Source organism: Melanostigma gelatinosum, assembly GCF_949748355.1.
Source record: "Melanostigma gelatinosum genome assembly, chromosome: 12".
In the NCBI taxonomy this organism is placed as follows: Eukaryota; Metazoa; Chordata; class Actinopteri; order Perciformes; family Zoarcidae; genus Melanostigma; species Melanostigma gelatinosum.
Window position 1 is genome coordinate 13,796,305 of NC_136645.1, and position 23,921 is coordinate 13,820,225.

Sequence of the window (23,921 nt, forward strand, 5' to 3'; positions counted from 1 at the left end):
ACATGTATAAGACACACGTGTACAAACCCAAAACATCACTTATTAGAGGTAAACACTCATGTAAACAATGTGAACTCTGCATGAGGTCGATATTCTTGGCTGATTGTCAAGCTTCTCTCATCACCTTCATTACACACTCCACCTTCACATCTCTCTGTGAGGTAGTGCTGTTGTTGTCAGAGCCTGTCAACAGTATTTTGTTTTCACAGACAGTTATGAGAGATCGCACTAACAAAACAAAAAAAGCTGTTCTTTGTACTGGACTCTGATTCGATTATCTTACTCCATCAGTCTCACTGCCTCTGGCTCTCTCTCTCTGCTCCTCCCATTTCCTAATAGGCTTTTTTCTGACCAGAGGGCTGTTCAGAGGAAGCTGTGCATCAAAGCCACTGTGTCATGATCCCATGTTCGATGTTGTCACATGCTGTGTAGGTATTACCACAGCTATACACAGCTCAGAACTTATATTACACATATTGTACAATATTTAAATTACATTACATGTATAACACTCTGTATCATATATTTTCACTGAAATTGACTTTATATTAAAACGCATTAGAAGAAGATACATTCAAATAGAACCAATCACACAGGAAAAGATCAATGCAATCTTCAATTTTCCAAAAGATTGCATGTTGTTGTAAATGTGGGCAGATCAAAACACCCACTTTGACTTGACTTAGAATTTAAATTAATTAGGGAATATCACAGTAAAAACTAACACAGTCACACATCTGTCACAAAGGGCAGAAATAACTGCAACACATTGAAGTCTGAGAAATATTTTACTGCATACTGACAGACAAAGTGTTGGCATGAGAATACACTGTGAGTAAAAACTGACAGGCTATTTTCTTCCAGGTTAATAGATTTAACTGCATTTTCTCAAACAACACCAGAAAACAGAATCAGGTTGTTCCTGATGTTGTGGAACCCAACCATCATGCTATTCATGACACCGGATCTTTTTATTGAGACTGTCTGTTCCTGTAAATGTGCCTTAGCAGTAATACAATAGGGTGCTCACAGCCAACGGCATACACCGCAACATGCTTCCAATGATACAAACCAAACCAATTACTTTAGGCCTGATTATCCTGCACTTAAAGTATTCATCCTCGGCTTGTGACACCCAGACTGTCGACTGAATACGGAGAATTTCCGAACGAGATTAAATGGCTAAAAACAAAACCACCAATGCCATTGTGAGGTTAGGGACCTGATATTCAGTGATTACATAATTATATTGATGATGAATATTAAATAATCCTGCTGTATCCCTGCACACTGGTTTCTTGTTGTGATGTAGAGGGAATGGAAGAAGAGAGTAGGCACCCAGCCAGGTGCACCCACCCGTCCACTCTAGAGCAAAACATTTTGCAGCTGCACTCCCTCAAAGTGCATGGTTTATCTACAGGTGTAAAGCTGCTGTTGTGAAGACATACACTTCTGCAGGGACTGACACAGAAAGCTGGTTATTGGTTGCGAGTTATATTTACATCACTTACTTAAGTAACTGTGCTGTGCTTATAACAACATGACGTCTGGCTGTGTGGGTTGATGACTTCTGTGTGGGTTGGCTAGACCAGGTGTGACCTCTCCTGCCCTCTTTCACCTTTAACATCAAACTTTCACATCCTATTACAGTGTCTGCATTCCCTACATCACAACCTCTAAAACTTGAAAGTTAAGACTCAATTATAGAGCATAAAGAAGATATCTCATGACTGGAACCAACACTTTTTAATAAGCTGATGCCATGTCCAGTTCACACACCAGTTGCCACACTTTTTTCCCTGGGTTTAAAAGCCTATTTGGGCTCCTATTTGTTATAGTTGTCATGATGTCAGAGCATGCCATGAACAGGCAGCCCTATTATCCTGTTACGTACAAACCACCTTAGTGCTCCATTAAGCAGACAAGGGGAAGCTGTACTGTTTCCTTTGGAATGTGGGACGACATGCTCCTTCAGATCTAGGTATCTGACTTCTCTCTCACTACAAGTGAAAATAAATTCCCACGTTCATGCACCATGACAAACAAAAGGTAATAGTGTGGAGGTAAAGGTACTGCTCAGAGTCCAGTTTATAGCGACAGCATAAGCAGCCCCCAACAAACAACACATTTGATCAGGATGACTTTTGCCATCACAGGCCTGAATATGAAAGGCTATACTGGGCATTACTCTTCATTACAGTACTGGGCATGTTTAGCTATCGGGCTAATAATGCCCAAAGTGAAATACTTTGCATCTGAAATCTCAAAACAGATCTGAAGACACCCACTTCAATTCACCAAACTGTCAAACAGCACAATAGGAAGACTAAGATGATGAAGAATCGCTATGGAAACATTACCTGGTACCATATGTAACCTATGTCAGCGGTCTGATCCTTTGTATTATCCTCAGTGCTCCCACCACGGATCCAAAATAATCCTTGTGATCATCGCATTGCTGTTTTGACGTCCTCTCAGTCACGGCTGCTCCGCTCTGGCAGGTAATTCATCAATGGCATTAACTAAACATGGTGTCCCATTCATTTGCTCTATTACCACCAACACGTTGAAGAGCTGAACTTTTTACTGGAATTGGGGCTATTCTTAGCGTCTCGCATTTAAACACTTGATTGGATTAGCCTCGCGGTTTGACAGCGACAGGTCATTGCCACCAATAACGGGTGGCGTTGGGATCAGCTACACCGATTTAACTCATCCGTCTGACGCCCAAAGGTGCGGTGGATCCCCGGCGGTAGGTGCGCTACAGAGAAGCCTGGGAGGGACGAACGACCTCGGCCAAACGAGTGGATTGTAGCCCGCTGCTGTAGGGCTGCTCCCCCACAATGATCATAACACTGCGGGCTCTCTTTGAACAAGGGGTAAGAAACCGTAGTAGCGTTTGTCTTGCTGCGGGAGTCGGTGCTGGGGACGTTTATCCACGCCGCGTCCCTTCTCTATTGCGCGCAGCTTGTCTCTTCAGGCCCCGGGGTATCTGCGCAGGGACAAGGATAAATAACAACCATCCAGGGCTGTCAGGTGGGTGCAGGGAGATTTTAAACTACTCAGCGCTAAATTCACGTAATTGTACCGCATGTCCCTATTCAGTCACACGCCTTCGCAGTGCATGGCTCCGTGCATACATCCGCTGGTGTAGCGTAGCCTATAGAAACTGATGCACGAACTCAGATGGTACCCTAATTACTACGCTGTGGATTTCTGCAGAGCCTGTGCACAAATGATCGCAGTTAATTATGGACAAGATCCACCGGGTAAAGCCAGCTAAACAGTTCCCTGATGACTGTATGATAGCCCTCAATTAATTGACAGGTGACACTGCAGCGTCACATTTTACCCTGGAAACAGACAACAAAAACAACAACAAAAACGTGCAGGCTTTAATATGCTTATTGGACCCAGTCTGAAATCCAACAAACTAACTCACTTTGAAAGAACATATAAATGTTGTTAATTGATGTTATTGGAAGCCCAGTCAATATATGTTTTCTTTTAATTGAACAAGTAGAAAAAAATACAAGTTGGCAGTGTGGCAGTATGGACTTAAGGCTACTCAGGTGAAAATTACATTTGGTCTGTTTACCACATGTAAAGCCGAATTGAAATGAACCTGTTCTCCCCTCGTGTTCGCCAACACCACTGATGTAAGGACACTGTGATAACTATCTATTTGTCTGTTAGTCTGCATATATAATATTCCTGTCAATCATGACAGCAGGGTTGCAGTTCTAGCTTTTTTGTTAACATTAAAAAAGAAAAAAATATTTATTTTAAATCAAACAGTTTTGACAAAGACATTAATAAAGAACAAACTACAGAAATAATGCATATCTTAGAAAGGTAAAATGTGTCCATATACATGACTATTTAGCTTGAAGCTGACTGTGACTGTACATGTGGACATTGGGCTGCCCTTCCATTTACCTCTGTGAAGGATTCTGCAGCAAGGACAGTTTGTGGGGTAAAATGGGCATCCGCTTCCAATGCATCTAGTTTTATTTACCAACCACTCTCAGCCATTTTCTTTATTGACATCAGAAAAAAATCAAATAGAAAGAACGAAAAATATGCATTTCACTTCATTTTCACTCTTCATTTGGAAATGCTTATTTCACGTAACAGAACCGGACAGAAATATGGCCAATATCTCATTATCCATGATGCATCGGGGTCTATATATTCAGGTGAGGCCAATCAGCCCTCTACAACAGATGTACTGCAGACATAAGAGCATGATATAACATTAAACGGAAGTGGGCTAGATAGATAGTTAGCTGGATAGCTAGGCTAGATAGACAGGCGGAAGGAAGGAAGGAAGGAGGATGGAGGAGGCGGTGGGTGTGCCTCTGTGGATGAGTGACGTACTGCTGGGACGCATGCCCCGTGCGCACTGCGCGTCCTGGCCTGTCAGTAGTAGCCAGATGGAAACGTAGGCAAGTGAATTCGGTGAGGTCATGTATTTTTAAGCCGCACAACGGAATCAATCATCCTTCACCGGCACCGTAAACACCGAGTCCGGAACATTTCGCCGCTGATCGGACCGCTGGTGGGATCGATATCGGTTCATTTGATGACTGAGGTAAGATGAGGATCTGCACCTCGGCTCTTCAGACGTGCTTATTGTTTGGCTATGGGGGAGGGTCGCATGTCGCCGTGTGCATGCCGCTTAACCGACGTGGTTGTTGTTGAAGGCGGTTACACTGTAGCTTCATTTCAGTACCGACCTAAAACGCTCCCGTGTCGGTGTGATGCGTTCGTAGGCTACACGGCCTAGCCTACGGATCACATACAGACCGAGGCAGTAGCTAGTGCACCGACTGCGCACTGTGTTTCTCAAACAGGCCTAGTCATATCACGACGCGGCTGTCATCGCTGCAATAACCGGCTCCTTTTGCAGCGCCCGGCGTATTCGGGCTGCTACGTTTTTGTAGCGTGCACACGGCTCTGTTTCTGCAGGTTATTTTTTTTACAGTCGTGTAGCTGCCAGATACCTCTGCCGCCGACGAGACGAGACGAGGGGTCGCGTGGCCAAGGTTAACACATCGAGTTGCAATAACTAACGGGGTCCATAGTGGTCCTCCGCTCAGTCTGCGATTAATCTGAGCCCAGATGATGGAGCTAGGTTTTCCTTTCTCTGTGTGAGTGGCTGCCTCCGTTTAGTATTGGGCATACAGAGGATGAGGATAATATGTGAGTGGTATATATATATATATATATATATATATATATATATGGCTGTTTTCACCAGTTGTGTGTGCTACTAGTTTTGATGTGGGTTTATTTTATGGTGTATATAGACAATAAAGCTACACCATATCTTGTTATATTGTGTGAATATGTGAACACTGATTTTTCCAGATCATTTATTGAATGTGTAGTATAATATAATACATGTAACCGCCATTGCCAGGATCAGAATCGTCCTTTAAGTGTGTGATTCTGAAGCCGTTCATTAAATCAAGAAGCAGCTTGTTTAAGGGTAACAGAGGTTTAGTCATTGGGGAACAGTGCGCTCTGGGAATGAACTTGCTATTTTGCTGCCTTTGCAGGATACACAAGGCACCTAGATGTATTAGAGCTGCCTACCATGATGTCCAGACCTCTGGTGCTGCTGAGACTGCTGATGTGGCTGCTGCATTCCTTGTACAGTGTAAATACTGCAGCTGACAACATTAACTGCAATCTAATAGTGTGCCATTGATTTCCGAGGTATTTGTCGATGCAGCATGTAGTCGTAAGCATCAATAGCTATTTCACAGCAGGGGGAAGTAATATTAAGAGTGTGTGTGACAAAATAACAATTTTACGGGATCAAATCACCCTGTGATTCCCAACCTGCACTGACCTGACCTTAATTATCCTCATGGATAGCCATTAATACAATAATGGCCTTACCACAGAGCAACAGATAACTGAACACCAATACTGTATTGCAATGTCATTCAAGCCTTCATAATGCGGACGAGCGTAATTGTCTTCCTGTCTGCAATATAAAAAGAGGCGGCATGTCTATTTTCATGTTGTGAGGGAGGTGGATGTTATCTACGTGGTTGTGACGTTGGAGGAACAGAAGGAAAGCTGACTCATTGTATTCTGGCAATTATATCCCTCATATGGACTGTGTGTCGGCAGGGTGGAAGAGTGGGGAGGGTGATTACGCTGCTTACATAAGAACGGAAGAAAGGGAAAGGAAGCCCATGGTAGAGTTTTCTCCTGTTTTGATTGTAGATGGTTTTAATTATGGGGGCGTTATGCACACAAATTGGCGTCTGTGTCGCGTCTTATCTGGGCTCACAGGCGCATGGTGCAACTTGAACATGTGCCTGTGCAAGACCCGCTAGTAGAACTGGGCTGAAGTCCTGGGCTGGGGTCCAAAACGCATCGGAATTATCACCGGGCTTGGTTTTCCAGTGTGACCGAGTCAGTCTGGGATTCATGTTTCTTATGATGGAGTAGACCTCCCCGTGGCCTGCTGTTCTGCCACCACTGCTGATGGTATCACATCTTCCATCCTGGTGTGGTTGCTGAGTTAAGGAGCCGCAGTGTGAAACTCAGCAGTGGCTTTACTCCTTCGCTTCGAATCTGCTTTCTTGGTTGCGGGGATTTTAATTTGACTTTCTCATTTTTGGCTGGTCTGCTGGTATCTGCGGTTTTAATCCTTCAAAAATATTTAAATGTGTGCCCGTCTTTGTGTACACAGAGGACATTTTTGGATGCACAGAAAGCTGTGATCGAAGATTTCGCCATGAATAAAAACAAGAGAGAAAGGGAGTTCTACAGCCTAGATGTTGGGGATTCAACGTTCACAGTACTGAAGCGATACCAGAATCTAAGACCCATCGGCTCAGGAGCGCAGGGAATCGTCTGGTGAGTGTTGCAACTTCCTCCATATTCAATCAACAGCCTCTTGCTGCAATATGGGTCACTGTTTCCAATACGTCACCAGAACATTCATAACAACCAAAGAATATTTCTGCTGTTGTCTTCTCAAGAAATCAAAATATGAATCCATTTAAACTGTTCATTTGTTTTACTTTTTTTCATTTGTTGATGACAAAGGCAGAGAAGTTTAGACTATTGGAGTGACCATAACCAGTAATGTCTAATACCTATTATGCTACACATATGAGCATATTTTAAAACTGTTCTCTAACTCTTTTTTTTCCCCCCACAGCTCTGCTTACGACCAGAACCTTGAACGAAATGTTGCCATCAAGAAGCTGAGTCGGCCGTTTCAAAATCAGACCCATGCCAAGAGGGCGTACAGAGAGCTAGTCCTAATGAAATGTGTCAATCACAAAAATGTGAGCATGAGAATATATTCAGACTTGGTATTTTAGAGTTTTTGGAATGCCTTTTGTTTGCTTACATGCGTGTGTGGTTCTTAAATTGTGCTTTAATGTGTCCTAGTAAATGACATGACAACATCATTCTGATTCATTTAATACCCACAGATCATTGGCCTATTGAACGTATTCACACCACAAAAATCATTAGAGGAATTCCAAGATGTGTAAGTGACTATCTGTGAAGTGTGGATGTACTTTGTTTCTAGAGCACACAGTATGTATTGTTCATTAAATTGAGTTCCTCTCTCCTGCCGAAGAGCTTCTCAAGCCTCGTGTGTGAACTGTTTCTGCTCTGTCAGGTACTTGGTGATGGAGCTGATGGATGCCAACCTGTGCCAGGTCATTCAGATGGAGCTGGACCACGAGAGGCTGTCCTATCTGCTATATCAGACGTTGTGCGGTATCAAACACCTCCATGCTGCCGGCATCATTCACAGGGTAAGCATCAGCTGGCCATGACTGTACAGACTAATGAAAGGCCAGTGTCCCGAAGAGGAACCGCTCAACCCTCTGTAACACTTGACACTGAATTGTAAGGGCAACCGGTCAACTGGCACACTATTAGATGATGAGTACAGTCTTTTGAATTGCCAAGAAAACCCTCTTGAAAATAATTTGGACACATGAAACCTCTATAAAAACATAGATGGAAAAATATGAATGTTTGTGAAACCTAAATTCAAAACTGGCATTTTTTTATGAAATGAACATGAATTACTCGCAGCTTTTTTTGAAGCTGATGTGAGTCGGTACAGACTTCTGACCTCCATAGAATAGGCTAGGTGAATGTATAATCTCCCCATATGGATCAATAATAAGCAGGTGAAAAGTGTGTGCATAGACTGATACACAATTGCACCTCATCGTGAAGAGAAAGACTCCCTTAACATTAGAAACGTGCAGCCAGGTGTGCTAGTATGGCAATAAAGTGTCTCATCGTTGATTATGGAAATTTTAAATCATAATTCCTCGTTAGAATAAAGAAGCAGCAAGCCTGAAAAAAAATATATATATTGTACAAGGCCACTACTGTAAACTTTAAATGCATTTGCTATTGCAAGCAAAACACCTTAATAGGTAAAAGAGAGAAATCAGCTGGCTCTCGGTTGTACAGTAGTAAACTCCAGGGGAATGTGGTGTAGTCAAACTTGTCAACTGTAGTAAAAGGGAACCCCTTGGGCTTACCCAAGGACCACACACCAAGCCCAAGGATCTAGTTAAAATGTCAGGACTCCTCTTTCCAGCCACGGCCTGAGGAAGACCCGATGTGGTGCGATACTGGTCGCCTTTTTTTTTAACTTAGATAAATCCTAAACTAAAAGAGGCATTTTGACAACATCCTTAGATAAGTGCAAGTGTGCCTTCCCCTTCTTCTACACCTTAATAAACTATTTGTACTGCAGAGAGAAACATGACACATTGACCAAATTCTAGGAAACAGCTGCTTGCAGGAGCTGGAACCTGCAGGCTATCAGCTGGGTTTGAGTCACGATGGAGAATGTAGCACGCTATCATCATGTGACTTGTAGAGATAATGTTGTGATCACATGAAGCTGTGATTGGTTGAACAATGCTGCTGATCAAGATGTTGTCTCCGAATGGACGTCGAAGGCGTTTCCCTCCATCGTGCCCTTTCTGCTACTTGAACACATCAAAGAGAAACCAGCACATTAGCTGTCAATACATCTGTCCATGCTTCTTATTGACTAAATTAACTTTTAAAAAATGAATAAAAATGTGTTTGGTATGTGTTCCTCTGTAGGACCTCAAGCCTAGTAACATAGTTGTCAAGTCAGATTGTACACTGAAGATTTTGGACTTCGGCTTGGCTCGGACGGCTGCCACGGGCCTCCTGATGACACCGTATGTGGTTACACGCTACTACAGAGCACCGGAGGTTATCCTGGGGATGGGCTACCAAGCCAATGGTTCGTTCCTATCTGTTTACTGTGTCTGTCGAAGGGTTAACAGTGTAGTTAACCCTTGTTTATTCTTACTGGTGTTACACTGTAGAGCAGTGTTTCCCGAACAATTTCTCTCGGGACCCACTTTTTAAAAATGACAAACCATCGCGACCCAGTTCCCAATAGGCCTCATCTCTAAATCTTGAGAGGAGCCAGTTTGTACGTCAAAGAACATCCCTGAACATTTTTTACTGCCATATCCCATCACCTTAGATTGTCTTGAATCGGTAAACCAGCCATCATGAGAGATATAGGTTTAATAAATCGCGACTTTGTTTCATGTGTGTTATTACTGCTGTAGTGTTGGATCCATTATAACTCGGATACAGGGACCTGAAGATGAATCTGGCTGTTAACACTGTGTAACCCGCATGGTGCCTCTGTACATGATGGGACTTTGCTGTAAGAAACTGCTCACTAACTGACCTCCTTTGTGTAACTAACCTGTTTTTGTGCGTTCCTGTAATCGTCTTTGTTTACCGTGTTCACTTCACTAGTGGACATATGGTCTGTGGGCTGCATACTGGCAGAAATGGTTCGCCATAAAATCCTCTTCCCAGGAAGGGACTGTATCCTTGGGTCTCTTTAAATTCTTCTTCACGCTGTTAATCTTAACGGCCTTTGTAAAGGGTTTGTGCTGTGCGGACTCTTATATCTTTCCCTGGTTCTTTTTTTGTCTTGAATACAGTAAGTTGTGCCAGGCTATAAGGACTTGTCATAACATGCTTTATTTGAAGCTTTCTGGCCAGCATGTGCTGTAAACGTGTGAGTTTTCATTTGCTTCAGCACTGCATTGCTCTCTCTCATACTGTACATCTGGCTGATGCTGCATGTTCTCCATTTTCATTTCAATCAACACCACTGCCGTTCTGCTTGCATTCTTCTCGCTTTGTTTCTCCTGTTTATTTATTTTTTACCTCACCATTTTGTTTGCACGCCCACCTCCCCGTCGTCATCTAAACTTCCGCCTCCAGTGGATGTATGGTCAGTGGGCTGCATAGTGGCCGAGATGATCAGGGGAAGCGTTTTGTTCCCCGGCACTGATCGTATCCTTCCCCGTCATTGGTTGATCACCGTGTCATCACTTCATTCTGTGTGAAGAGAACAGCAACACCATCGTGACAAGTTTCCTTCTGTCACATCCATTCTCAAGTTTCCGCCATCATTGCCCTGCTGCACCCACCTATTGTGAGAATGTCGAGCCAAACCAGATGATAAAGGGTAGTAGTTGCTGAGAGAGAGTGTGTGTGTGATAGTTCTGTGTTAGCTGCATAGGAAAGGAGTGAGTGGCTGTATCACTGGATCTGTGATCTAAGTACCGGTATGTGTGTGTCTGTGGACTACGTGTTTCCTTAACATATGCACATCAGACATCGACCAGTGGAACAAGGTAATTGAGCAGCTAGGCACTCCATCTCAGGACTTTCTAATGAAGCTGAACCAGTCAGTGAGAACGTACGTCGAAAACAGGCCACGCTATGCTGGGTACAGCTTTGAGAAGCTCTTCCCAGATGTGCTCTTCCCTGCCGACTCTGAAAACAACAAACTGAAAGGTACTGTGTGTTTTCCAATCATGGCCGAAACTCTTTCATCAAATACATTTGTGGACATGTGATTAATTGCAAAGCATCTTGTGTATTTTGTTGTTTCTTTCCTCAGCGAGCCAAGCGAGAGATCTCTTATCCAAGATGTTAGTGATTGACGCCTCCAAACGCATCTCTGTAGATGAGGCCCTGCAGCACCCCTATATTAATGTTTGGTACGACCCAGCTGAAGTGGAAGCAGTAAGTGGATCGCTGATCGGAGCGCATGATCCTTAAATGGGTCACAGTAGATTTTAATTACATCACTTGAAGTGGAAAGTTGGCAACGCTCTTCCACCACCAATGTGCCATTTAATCCATTTTCTCCTTCTCAGCCCCCTCCAAAGATCCTACACAAACACCTGGATGAGAGGGAGCATACCGTGGACGAGTGGAAAGGTCAGACGGCATACTAAGATTCTTAACACTTCACTCAACACTTCATTTTTCACGTTGGTTTCACGTTGGTTTCACGTTGGTTTCACGTTGGTTTCAGTGTATTATGTAGCCTCCACTCCTGAGGGAGCACAGGTATTTCTTAAGACGTTTCATTCAGTAATCTTGAAGTGGAAAGTCTGATAAACTACTTTTTACTTTTACGATTTTGTTGGCGATCCGCAATGTTAAAAAAAAGTACAAGTTATGGAAGAAGTCGATGAATTTTGGTTTCAAACCAGCTGGTTAATTAAACATTTAAGATATTATATGCAATTACCAGCTGTTTAATCAATCCACTATACTTAATACATTGCATTTTGTGCAAGTCACACGTGTTTACAATGAGATAGAATGGTCTGCTGGTCAGATTCTATGATTAGCAGTTCACCAGCGGTGACGTGGTTATTTTCTATTCATGGAAAGCACAAAAATAAACCATGTCTAAAGTAACGCAGTGGGACATCCAGTAAATGTCAGTTGGTTCCAGACGTTGTTGGCTAGAGGAGCTCTGTATCGCCGCTCTAGTTGCCAGAAGGTGCGTTGCATGACGTGAAACCCCCTTTTGAAGTCTCTGTTAGTGTTTTCCACTGTGGGGAACCTGATTCTGTGGAGCATGGTAGGACTTCAAATTATGAGTAAATATCACTTTCAGTTGAGCAGCAGGATGAGCTCATCCTAACCCCTGCCAGCTGATAATGACCTCATATTTTAGAAGAGTCACACCAGCACAGCCCGTCCAAGCGAGGAGCATGATGCTGTTTGGACTGCACCGTATGCAATACAAAGTGAACTCTACAGATACAAGTGCATCACATTCTGTGATGTTTACATCAATGATCTCTCGCTGTGTCTCCTGCCCGACTGAACCTTTTTTTTGATCTTCCACTTTCAGTGCAAATTTATAAAGAAGTGAGTGAATGGGAGGAGTGGACAAGAAATGGCGTGATAAGAGGCCAGCCACCTGCTTTAGGTGAGTAATCTTTATGACTTTGATAGATGAGGAGATGTGGGAAGGATAACTCGTGAATCACATGGGGGCTTGACGTAAGTCTGTAAGATTGAATAATGAAAAGATCTGAAAACTTTTTATTTTCTACACATTCACTGAATACATTGATGCAGTAGGTTAAATCTGGGATAAATGTGGTTTAAAAAGTTACAAATCATCAATGTTTCAACAGCATTTCAATCCTTCAATGTAAAGTACATTGTAAACAGTGTATTGGGGCGACAATCAGAGATTTGGGGAATCAAGTTATAATATTTAATGAATAAAGTTGAAATATATTTGATGTATAAAGCCATAAAAGTTTGAGAATGAAATATTTCCAGAATATAATTGTTTAAACTACACCTCTTTTACCCTGCAAGTCAAAGTGCTTCCTGGTGTGATGCACAGTTTACGCCTGCATTTGTGACTCGGCAGACGAAGGCAGTTTCCTTCGTATTTTCAATGAAACCTATGCGTTGATGTTTTTCGCAGCACAGGTGCAACAGTGATCGACAGCCCCCCTCAGCCCACGTCCTCCTCCTCTTCTTCGGCCAACGATGTCTCGTCCATGTCCACAGAGCCCACTGACCCGAGCAGTGACCCCACCACCACCTCCGAAACAGACAGCAGCTTGGACAGCCACACCTCTCTGGGTTCACTGGCCTGCTGCAGATAACGCACACATACAATACATGTACACACACACACACACATACGTGCACACGAAAAGCAAACCTCTCCTCATCAGTGTGTTTGATGGGAGAGGATTTAGGCCAATGGAACTTCTCCTGTTAGTTTGTAGAGCTGCGCTTTTAATGTACAGTGTGTTTTTATTTCCCCTCCTCCTATACTGCTGTAAATTCTTGTGGTTTGAAATTGTATCATTATTACTGTATTTTTTCAGCGAAGAATCAAAGTATGTTCCGATGTGAATCTGTGATGTATGTTACGAGACTGAGTGTACTTTTACACATCGCTGTTTTTAGCTGCTGACACAGTCGAATACCACACTGTTAGCACTGCAATATTACGTTGACTATATTTTTGAATTCTTCTTTTGGGTCACTTGGATGAATTTACACCACTTCTCTTTTTAACGGTAGACAATAGCGCACTTCATCTTGGATCCGATTGCACTGAATGATTTTATTTTGATATTGTTCCTCATCTTTCTTGTAGAAAGCGTCCTTTGGTGTATCCAAGTTAACTTCTTAGTATTATGTCACCTCTTGATTGTGTGCATCTTGACAAGCAGTCAAATGGTCGATTGCCCTGACACTGAATTTTTTATTTTATTTTTACTATAGCATACTGTTAACTGACCGTGTTTGAACTTGTTTAGTTAGGTAGATGTAATTTGTAGGCGACGGTCTGTTGGATGAGGAATAACAGGGTGAATGTAAGTGAATAGAAATGTGGTGTAGTGAGGAGCCAGTGATAACTGTTAGCGCTGTAACATTTTAATATAGGCCGCTCCACTGGCTATGAGTTCTGTATTTGTCACCAGAGACTAAGTCTAAATTAGTCACTTTACCCTTTTGGCGGGTCCTGTCAGACATTATTCACAGCTGTCTGATATTTCACATATTTAATTTAAGTGCCCTTACTCGGTTCAATGATTTTCAGTCTTCTTTGTCACAGATGCTCTTCTCTTCTGTAGTGCGTCTTTCTGAGTTCTACCTCACACATGTATCCACACACACACACACACACACACATGTTTTTGAAGTTACAGTATGCATATCATGGCATACATTATTCATAAGAAATAAGAAAAAAATGATTTTTTCTTTCGGTATTCGCTTTATTTATTTACTTATTTCAAGCTAGGAGGCGTCTATTGTATGTAATGTACATTTCATTCAGAAGTACTATTTAAATGCATTTTGTTTCATTTTTTTGTTTTCTGTGCAATATAATTCATAGATTAATATAGTCAGTGATTGATCTGTACATTTTTACTGTCGATGAATGTTTTCTGAGAGTCAGGAAACAGGCATTTACTACCTGCCATGGTAACCGTTGGATGTATTTAATGGCTCAAATTCCCAACCTGTCCCTTTGCCCTTTTCATGGTTGGGCACTCCGGGCAGTAACCCCTAGCATCAGCTCCCAGAATGCACTTTGGGGATTGTGACGCATGTCCTGACCCGTTCTGGGCCACAATCGCAACTGACTGTTGTGGCTTCCTCTTTTTGTCGTTTTCCTCTCTCCATCTCCTCAAAAAGAGAAAAGATAGAATAGGCTACGCATGAGTTTTCGCTGAGCAAATCTGGTTTTAGTGAAGGTACATTTCGAGGAAAGATGGGAAAGCCATACGGCACTACTGGGATGATGCTGCAGTCTTCTCATGGTTTGGCCAAACACTGTTAGCAAAGAGTTCACCTGTTTTGAGTGTTTTGATCGGGCGAGTTCAGCTATGGATCTGAAATGGCCTCACTAACAGACCAATTATATACATCAAAAATGTAAACTGTCTAACTTCAACTCCAGCAAATAAAACAGTAGAATTTTAATGCGTCACATTGTTCTTTCTTTTACTGTCAAGTTAACATTTCTTTCGAGGATATGATTGCTACGGGGAAATGAACAGGGTGTGTATGGGAAGACTGTACCTCTTATCACTAAGTCTTTGTTCATAAATAATCAGCTACATGATAAATGATGTATAATAGTAAGGAATTTTGCGGACTGGTAAAAGGATTGCTTGGTCCAGAGGAGTTCTCGTTTGGCACCGGCACTGGTCAGCGTAGGCACAAGACGGCTGTACTGAAGAGGACACGATGGCAAGTAGTACTGCACTAGAGGTATTTGGTCTTCAAAGCTTTGGAGCTGACTGGTAGTCCCAGTATTCAAGCTTCTCCTCCTCTAATGGACCAGATGAAGGCAGGTTGGTCTCGTCTAGTGTGTCCATGTTGCTCCTGTGGTCAGATCTCCGAGGGTGTTGAAGAACTCCTCCATTTCTTTCTGGAGGAGAATGTTTCGGTTCTCTGCGTCTTGATGGGCCCTCTCCGAGTTCCTGAGTCGGATCTCCAGCATGTGAAACTTCTTTTTCTCCTGGTCCAGCTCCTCCTCAAGGCTGTTTACCTGGGACTGGTACTTAGAACAGGACTCCTCCAACCTCAAAGAAGAGAAGAAGAGGTTATAAATAACAATTCGTCCTGATTTTAATTGGTTATTTGAAAGGAAGTGACAAGTGACTCATTCTTACTTGCAAATGGAGGTTTCGTAGCTTGTCCTCTGTTTCTTCAGCTCCTGCTTGAACTCGGTCAGCATGTTAGTGATACCTTCATTTGTTCCTGTGAGCTCCTCCTCAGTACCGCTTGCACTGTTATCCAGAGGACTTGTACTGTCCCTCACCTCTGTGGGTCTCTCTTGACCCTGCCCCAATTTTACTGCCTTATCGCTTCCCTCTGGCTCGGCCAGTGAGATCTCAAAGGATGTCCAGACGGAGGATGTGTCAGCAGGCAGGCTTAGACTGGAGGGGGCAACATTGTCATAGGCAGACAGTCTGTGGAACTGGAGGAGGGCTCTATGAGACAGGGGTGTTTGAGAGGAGTCTTCATCAGAGTCTCTCTGTGTATCCTTAAGTGGAAGAGTGGTCTCTTTAAGGTAGAGGGTTGAATCCTTCATAGTAGAGTCTTTTAGTCTTTCACCAGATGAGGTCGTGCACCTGTGAGCTCGGAGGGATGACAGGCCATTAATCAGCCAGTTGCTCCCACCAGCTGCTGACACATCCCCCGCCGACCCCCCTATTTTCCCCCTTTGCCCCCCAGATGCTGCACCTCCTTTGAAGGAGCTCCTCCAGGGCAAGGCTTTAGACTGTTTACTGGGGCTAACGGCTACCTCACTTCCACCTCTCGCTTCAGTTTTGCTATCTGCTTGCCCATTGACTTTTTCTTCTGTCTTACCTTTACCCTTTCCTTCAATCTGACCATCTTCACCCTTCTCCGACACTGTAATGGGGCTCGGTGCAGTCGGCTTACTGTCTTTAGAAGGGGTTGAAGATTGGGGTTCCTCTTTAGGGGTTTTGGAGGGTGGGGGGCCAGTGTCTTCTTGTGAGAGCCATTCCACTTTGTACCGTTGGAGAGGACTCTGTGGTTGCTGTGGGGGAATCTTGGCCTCAGTTTCTGTCTCCTCCCGTTGATAAAGTCGAGTGTGTTCACTGATCAGCACAGTCATGAGGTGCTGCACCTGCGAACTTCCTGTTGATAATGACAAACACACATTCAGTACATGTTTAATCGAACTGTTTCATGGCATTGTTCATATTGATGCGAAAGCATGTTTGTGGCACAAATTGTTATATAAACATTATCACCAACCCTCCATCATGGTAACCGGATCCTCTACTCTGGGCCGAAGGATGTTCGGTCCAAACACAGTGGCCAGATTCTGAACACTCATTTTATTCTCATTGGAGTGAGATTGCACCTCATCCAGAAACCTGAAAAAGAAAGAACCAAAATCAGAATTTATTTCCACATATTATGTAAAGTCAACAGTGTTGACTGCTCTGCTTAGAATCGGTAGAAACCCTTAGTTCTTTTTAATCTAATGAATTCAAAGAAAATGAAGACTGAGTCATGGTGTGTGGGTTCAGCTGAAGATATTTGAATAGATGGCAGAGAAGACATGCAATTATGCACACTCAGAGTCAATCAATGTGATGCCACTTTCCCTGATGACGAGCATGTGGGCGTAATGAATGTTATTCCTCTTGTATGACAGTCTCACAAATCATCAAACAGCAAATGGGACAGCAGCAACAATTAAACCCATCACAGTCACATCAGTGGGCTTAACAACTATACACAGCAGACGACAAACGAGTGTGGACTTACTTGCAGATGTATGTGAGGAGGTTGTAGTTGACCTGAGGAAGGGATTTCACCTGTTTGCCGAGCTCCACTTTACCCTTGAAGAAAAATAAGACATGTTTATTGTTGAGACAAGAGTTTGTAAATGTACCAGTGAAGTGTTGAGCAGACATGTGATTACCATTGCTTTGTCCTTGGTAAGAAGCTGAGCACAAGAGAGAAACTGTGTGTATTTGGAGAAGGAGATTATAGGCTCTGGCAGCTCCCGTATGTACAGCTTTAGCAGTGATGCCACTGTGTGGACATCCGTGGTACTGTAAGAGACAGGGAAACATACAGTACTAGTCAGTTTAGATTATAGCTTGGCATGCTGCTATCGATAAAATGCCCCCTCCCACTGCATCACCTGTCAAACACTGGCTTCTCGCCACGGTCAAAGGCATCTTGCAGCTCCCGAACATGATTGGTCTGTCCAGGGGCCCTGAAAAGGCCCTCCTCCTGGAGCCCATGTTCACGTATGAAACACACGCACTGTTCGACCAGCACAGGGACCAGTCGCTGAGGGCCGCACTGGGACTCGTACAACATTGTCGCCTCTAGGTGCTGCCCAAAGACACCTGCAGCCACACAGAAAATGAACACCAGTCAGGTGATTAATAGACAGAATGTTTCCTTCTGTGTGCCCAAGAAGTTTAAGTCCCCTCTTTAAATAATTTGTCATATATTTGCTTAATTACTGTAAAAGGTGCTTCATGTGAACATTTGCGTATATGTGTATGTTTTAGAATCACACCTCCTCCAAGAGGAGCCCATATGACTCTACGAATGGCTCTGACCCATTCCTCCATGTCACTCTGAGAGTTGGCCATCAGCAGGAATGATTCGTGGCTGATGACTGCTCGATCCTTTTCTCCAGCCACTCCTGGAAACAAACATATGTCTTCGCTTTCTGGATCAATAGGATACGGTGACTAACACTTTTAAAAGTACTTTTCTACCAACAAGAACTATCAGTATTTCCAATAACCTTATTAATTCCAGCACTTCTGTAAAGTACAAAGACGTTTTGGTATTGGTGGGAAATGATATCAGATGTGCTTCATCAGGATTTAGTGTAATATACATTTTTCTTTTCAACAAATCTTGTTTGTTTGACACTTAAACACTTCAACAGATGGTTCAGCATCACTTGAACAAGACTTCCTTACACACAGAGTTGTCACCATGCCAACTCACCTGGAACAATTTCAAAAGGGTGACGACCAGGCTCGTCCTGATTGGCAGGCAGCTCATTGACCTGACTGCCCTGAAGAGGAATACAACCCTGTAGGGAAAAGAGAGGCACGCATGAGGAAAACACCTGCATCAATGGTATTCAAGGGCCAAACAAGAAATCAATTAGTGGTCCTGGACTTGGACGTGTAGAGCATGTTGAACATTGTAGCGTTCTGAGTACACTGAGCTCTGGGCATCTGCCCAACAGAGGGAGGTAATGATGATGGAGGGAGGGATGACTCAGGGAAACATCTATTTATCCGTCTGGCACTTCCTGTTCGGTGCAGTTTGGATCCCTTCACCATGTAGAGGGTCTAAGGTCAGCTACTAACAGCAGAACCACAGGGCAGTATAGTTACCACATTATCAGTATGTGTGTGTCAGGGCAATAACAACACACTACGACTTTAATGGAGAGTGTTGAGATGTCTTAAAGAGATGATTTTTGTGTGAAAGATGATTGGATATTTATCCAGCTTTAGTTTTACATCAAAAATATAAAGATAAGAGCGTGTAGCTTTGAAAACCATGGTCACATGAATGCTGAAAAGGGTTTAATTTTACTTGAGGGCAGCAAAATGTATTTTGTCGCCTAATTTTAAAGAATCAATAAGCTATTTTCAGAGCTGGAGAACATGCAATGGAACGACTGGACCTGGGGGAAAATCCTATTCAGAAAAATTCATGAAGCTTTAATACGTATCGGGCCTTGAATCTGAATGAATCAAAACACGTAGCAGTGCTCCTAGGGCAACAGGTGACAGAAGTGAACTGTCTTGTGTGTTATTGTGTGAGCATCACCTGTGCCTTGGTCTCATCCTGGTCCTTGTAGAAATACAGAGCTTCGGTCCTCAGGACAAACCAACGCAGCTGCCAGTTTTTCATGATACTCCGCTGTCTCTTCAGCCAGCCTGCCTTCAGTGCCTTCTCCCGATCCAGAGGAGAGCAGGGCCTGGAGACCCGAGACAACTCTCCTAGCACCATGCTCTTGGACCGCGCTGCATGGACACACACAATGAGATAAAGAAATAGAGATGACACAAAGACAGAGGATTCATGTTATTTGTAGATTTTCTGTCTTTGTTTTGCTATTATTCAAAATATTCACCCATAGACAATCCTGAATCATTATTCACAGAAGTCTCTCTTGGGCGCAGCTAAGCCCACAGGCTTGACCGTGCATCCAGATTCCCTCCTAAGTCAATAAACCAGGGTATGGCCTCCATTTTGTAGAAAATACATCCTGTTTAAGATGATATTCATCCATCTATTCCATTACATTTTATTATGTGTCTCAGATATTAATGAGGGTATATATCATTTTCAATTTCACTGCGGCACAGAGAAGAGTTTTGCTTTGGATCAGGTTGCACTTTAACTGCTGCAGACTGATTACTAGCGTGGATCGTATCTTAGCAAAGGTATGTCAAAGGTACAGAGCAAAAACAGCGACAGTAGAGTGATCCCTGGGGAGTCACGGGGAGAGGAAGAGGGAGAGAGATAAACAGAAGGCAGAGAGAGAGAGAGAGAGAAATCAATGGCGTCCTTTTTCCTGTTAATTGCCTCTTGCTTTCTGCTGAGGACAGCAGGGAGGGTATCTGCAAGGGCCTGGACTGAAATCTCTCTCTCTCTTTTGCTTATCAGCTCTCTGACTGCGTCCCTCATTTTATTTATTCCCTTTTTGGATGACCTTCATTTGCAGAGTCATGATTGCTGGAAAGGGAGAAGACTAGAGACCACGTGAAGCAGTCATTAATAACTTTAAATTAACTGTATGCTGACAGCAGGAGCAGGCAGAGCAGGGTCTATAAATACAGCAGACCTGGCCGTGTTTTTTAACATCCTTAAAGAAGAGGCAGGACATTTAACAGAGGAACTGGTGGTTTCATCTACTGTCAGCAAAGAACTCATGTACGAGGATGAAATTGTTACTGAAAGTGCATCAATTTGTATTTAATAAAATAATACATGGGTTCAATGGTGATAATCAGTGATGGAGCTTTCAGATATTTTACTCACTACCCTCACAATAGCACATAGTGAAAATACCCCATTACATGTAAAAAGTATAGATAAGTATACAAAAATACCTAATTAATTAATGGCTCCTGTGAGTGTTTCACTGATGTATAATACATTATTGAGTGATCTATACTGATGCATCAATCTGTTAATCTATAACAGTGCATCATATTTTATAAAACTGATCATACGTTTTGTGTGTAAAGTCTTAATCTGTAAAGAAACTTGTAAATGTAACTAGTAAATATATGTAAAAAGGTACAATAGTTCTCTTTGAATTGCTTAGTAGAAGTATCAAATTAAATACTCAAGTTAAGTACAAGAACAGCGCCTCAAATGTGTATTTAAGCACCTGCGTAAATGTACTTAGTTACTTTCCACCACTTAGGAATCAAAAGTGAAAGTACTCATGTACCCATTATGAAAATGGCCATGGTCAGTGTTACATTATATTATAATCACAATGTATTACCGTAGCATTTTGCTGTTATGTTTGATGCAGTGGAGCAAATTGAAACTACTTTATTTACTGTTGAGAATGCATTTTAAGCTCATGATACATTTTGTAGACCTCTGAAAAGTAAAGCAGCATCAGATGGAAATAATTGACGACAGTACAAGTACCTCATCGGGTACCTAAGTACAGTACTTGAATAAATATACCATTCCACCACCACAGCTAATACTTTTTGGATATTCAAGACAACTACCAGTAATTCAATTATTCAACTACTATTTGAATGATTCATCTCATTAGACTGCTATAATGTATTCGATTATCAACAAATGAAATGATCCCACACATATTCATTTGATTCTTTTAAATATGAATGAGAACACAGTCTTTGTGGTATTTTTGCACCTACATATATGCTGCATCATTTCTTAACTTTAAGCACGTCATCATTTTTTCAAATATCTTCAGATTTACATCTATTCAGCCACACAGATAAAGAGAGAATTGCCTCAACCACAGCTAAGAGTTTTACCAACAACTTCCCGTCAGACTCTACACGACTTAACTGCTCTAGGATTCATGATATCCCAGCTTCTGAGTGCAGATCCAGCTCTGTGTTGCTGTATGATGCTGCATAAAAGGGTCGTGAGGAGAGCAGAGCTGGAAATCTAATCAGAGGAGAATACCATTACAGCAAATGAGAGATGGCAAGCGGACAAAACGTGGCAAGCGAAGTGAAGTGGCCACTGCACTCGCCGACTGTGTTCATGACGGAGAAAGAAGAGGCACTTGTCCTTCCCAACATCTTTTACGGTCATATTTTCACTGCTGGTCTCAAATAAGACGGCTGCCAAGGGAGAAATAACGCCACAACCCCGCCTAAACACACACAACAAATTAAGGATTCTGAAAGCTGCATGCTCACGTGGATACTCCTCTCTAAAAAAACAATACCAGTCAATTTCCTCAACTTGAGCCGCCTAAAACAGCACGTGTCACTTGTCTATAGCAACCACCTGCTATGAAGAGCAGCTATACTCTGCTGCATCATGATAATCTCAGTGCCAGGAGTTGCTCCTGTGATTCAGAGCGTCCCTATTCATCGTCACACAGTCATGTGATAGGCATGTATATTTGGCGTACCGACTTCAGCGGTCACCGGTGGGTTTCACCCGGTGTTAAACGAACTATGTTTGAGGGTCAGCTGTTGTGATTTACACGAGTGGCGGACCCTGCATTCCTTTCATCACCGCTGATCTAGAGTCACCTGTCAAGACCATGCAAACTAAAAACGAGTCCAATAAACCCTTAGCAAATAGAGATGTATTCACGTGTTCAGGTGTGAAAATGGCAGGATGCAGACCATTGTTGGGGGGAGGATCATCCTTCCAGAAGCCATGTTTACTACAGCCCACTGTGTCCCCCAGCAGGTTCAAATCCTTTAGGAATAAGCACGGTATAATCGAGTGACACCAGGGATGACATCACTCTGTAGTAGAGCCGGTTAACTCTGGACATGGAAGATAAATCCTCAACACTTCAGATCATGCGAGAAAGCGCAGGTCATCGCTGAGAACAATGGTCACTGGGATGCAGAATGACACCAGTGCTACTGATATGGCACTGTTCCACCTTTTTGATGTCATTATAAATGAAAGCACTGGCACCGATATTGATGTCACGTTATTACAAAGACAGCAGGACGAATGGAGCTCTGCGGAGACAGCGAGAGAGGGGGAGAAAGAGATGGACTGCAGAGAAACAGAAAGAAGCAGGAAAGGAGAGAAAAGAGATGGAGGGATGGAGAAAGAGGAGGTGGGACTGTGCTTACCCCGGCGTGCCTGTTTTATCTTGGGGCTCAGCATGGTTACCGTTGCTGTGCTGCTCCCTCTCACAGAGACATGACTGCATCCCTCTGTTCACACACTATTCCTTACACACACACACACACACACACACACGGACACACAGTGCCTCTCGCTGCTGCCTCGCCCTGTTACTCCTCATCTTCTCCGAGCATCTCTCTCCCTGGCTCACTGTCTTGCACTTGGACACTGTCTCCGTCTGATTTCACACACATACACACACACACACACACACACGCACGCACGCACACACACACACACACACACACACACTTACAAGCACTTAACCACACACTCTGGTCTTCCTCCCCCTTCTTTCTTTCGTCTCACTCCCCCCCCCGTCTGTCCCAACGGCCCGGCGTGCTGTTGTTCTCACATACTGTACCTAGAGCCCTGCCCGCTCTCTCTCTCTCTCTATCTCTCTCTCTCTCTCTCTCTCTCTCTCCTTTGCTATCTGCCTTTCTGCCGTCTGCAGCACACTCTCAGTATCAACTTCTCACCGTCTATAAATATGTCTGGCTGTGTGTCCTCTGTCTTGTCACCCATTTCTTTACATTGGCTCCCACAATCCCTCTGGCTGTTCTCTCATGGAGATTTGATTATGGCCTCATCTGTACATGAAGTACAACCTCAGATCAATACGTTTGATTTAACTGACATCATTTGTACGATCAAATGTTTGATGCAGAGCAAGTGGCTAAGTTATTGTATTGGCTGTACCAGATGTATTATACATTTGGGTAGACGTTACACACTACTCAGTCACTCAAAATGTGTAGAATGAAAGCCCAAATACTCAGGGGTGTGATGGTCTTGTTTCTATTCAGCCTGGTTGGTTTGTAGAGGATGTGATAAAGCAGATTAATGCTGCAGTTCAAGAGGCTGGATGACACTAAAATACGGTATGGGGACACTGCTGACTGAGCTTTTTCATAAGAAATAATAACCTACTCAGCTCAAACATAACAATCAGTGACAAATGGTCCCCACTATACACTCGCTAAATAAAGGTTTTATAAAGTAGTAGCAGCACATTCCTGATAACATTACTTTGGGAATGTAATTCCTAACACTTTCAAATGATCAGCTCACAACCTGACAGACAAATATCTGAAGATCAGAGTTTAACTTTATGTGAAAGC

General features: G+C 43.1%; 2 protein-coding genes across 5 annotated transcripts; one reads left to right on the forward strand and one right to left on the reverse strand.

Moving 5' to 3' along the window:
* The first annotated feature begins 4,434 nt into the window (after nucleotides 1-4,434).
* Nucleotides 4,435-15,199, forward strand: mapk8a (mitogen-activated protein kinase 8a). 4 transcript variants are annotated; one of them, XM_079280933.1, is made up of 12 exons: nucleotides 4,435-4,594; nucleotides 6,716-6,882; nucleotides 7,190-7,319; nucleotides 7,470-7,528; nucleotides 7,664-7,802; nucleotides 9,127-9,292; nucleotides 10,303-10,374; nucleotides 10,699-10,881; nucleotides 10,988-11,112; nucleotides 11,247-11,310; nucleotides 12,242-12,319; nucleotides 12,838-15,199. In XM_079280933.1, exons 1-12 carry the CDS (start codon nucleotides 4,586-4,588, stop codon nucleotides 13,014-13,016), a joined length of 1,371 nt encoding a protein of 456 aa, XP_079137059.1. In that variant the 5' UTR covers nucleotides 4,435-4,585; the 3' UTR covers nucleotides 13,017-15,199. The 4 variants fall into 4 exon arrangements, with proteins under 4 accessions (XP_079137059.1, XP_079137058.1, XP_079137060.1 ...); XM_079280932.1 differs by lacking the exon at nucleotides 4,435-4,594 and adding an exon at nucleotides 5,590-5,665 and having other exon boundaries at nucleotides 12,838-13,033; XM_079280934.1 differs by lacking the exon at nucleotides 4,435-4,594 and adding an exon at nucleotides 5,590-5,665 and having other exon boundaries at nucleotides 12,833-12,987.
* Nucleotides 15,200-15,221: 22 nt separating this feature from the next.
* On the reverse strand, nucleotides 15,222-22,846 carry arhgap22a (Rho GTPase activating protein 22a). Its single transcript, XM_079280931.1, has 10 exons — nucleotides 22,746-22,846; nucleotides 19,237-19,433; nucleotides 18,397-18,484; nucleotides 17,954-18,082; nucleotides 17,567-17,777; nucleotides 17,342-17,474; nucleotides 17,185-17,258; nucleotides 16,666-16,787; nucleotides 15,552-16,545; nucleotides 15,222-15,461 (listed from the first exon to the last, which is right to left on the reverse strand). Exons 1-10 carry the CDS (start codon nucleotides 22,777-22,779, stop codon nucleotides 15,242-15,244), a joined length of 2,202 nt encoding a protein of 733 aa, XP_079137057.1. The 5' UTR covers nucleotides 22,780-22,846; the 3' UTR covers nucleotides 15,222-15,241.
* Nucleotides 22,847-23,921: the final 1,075 nt, after the last annotated feature.

What these genes read in the sequence shown, in the direction of transcription:
- mapk8a (XM_079280932.1), top strand. Translation starts at nt 5,603, where the DNA reads ATGATGTCCAGACCTCTGGTGCTGCTGAGACTGCTGATGTGGCTGCTG. An exon ending in TGCTGCATTCCTTGTACAGT is followed by an intron (nt 5,666 to 6,715) that starts GTAAATACTGCA and finishes TTGTGTACACAG; the next exon opens with AGGACATTTTTGGATGCACA. An exon ending in GGAGCGCAGGGAATCGTCTG is followed by an intron (nt 6,883 to 7,189) that starts GTGAGTGTTGCA and finishes TTCCCCCCACAG; the next exon opens with CTCTGCTTACGACCAGAACC.
- arhgap22a (XM_079280931.1), bottom strand. Translation starts at nt 22,779, where the DNA reads ATGCTGAGCCCCAAGATAAAACAGGCACGCCGGG. An exon ending in CCCTTTTGAAATTGTTCCAG is followed by an intron (nt 18,083 to 18,396) that starts GTGAGTTGGCAT and finishes GTTTGTTTCCAG; the next exon opens with GAGTGGCTGGAGAAAAGGAT. An exon ending in TACGAAACCTCCATTTGCAA is followed by an intron (nt 15,462 to 15,551) that starts GTAAGAATGAGT and finishes CTCTTCTTTGAG; the next exon opens with GTTGGAGGAGTCCTGTTCTA.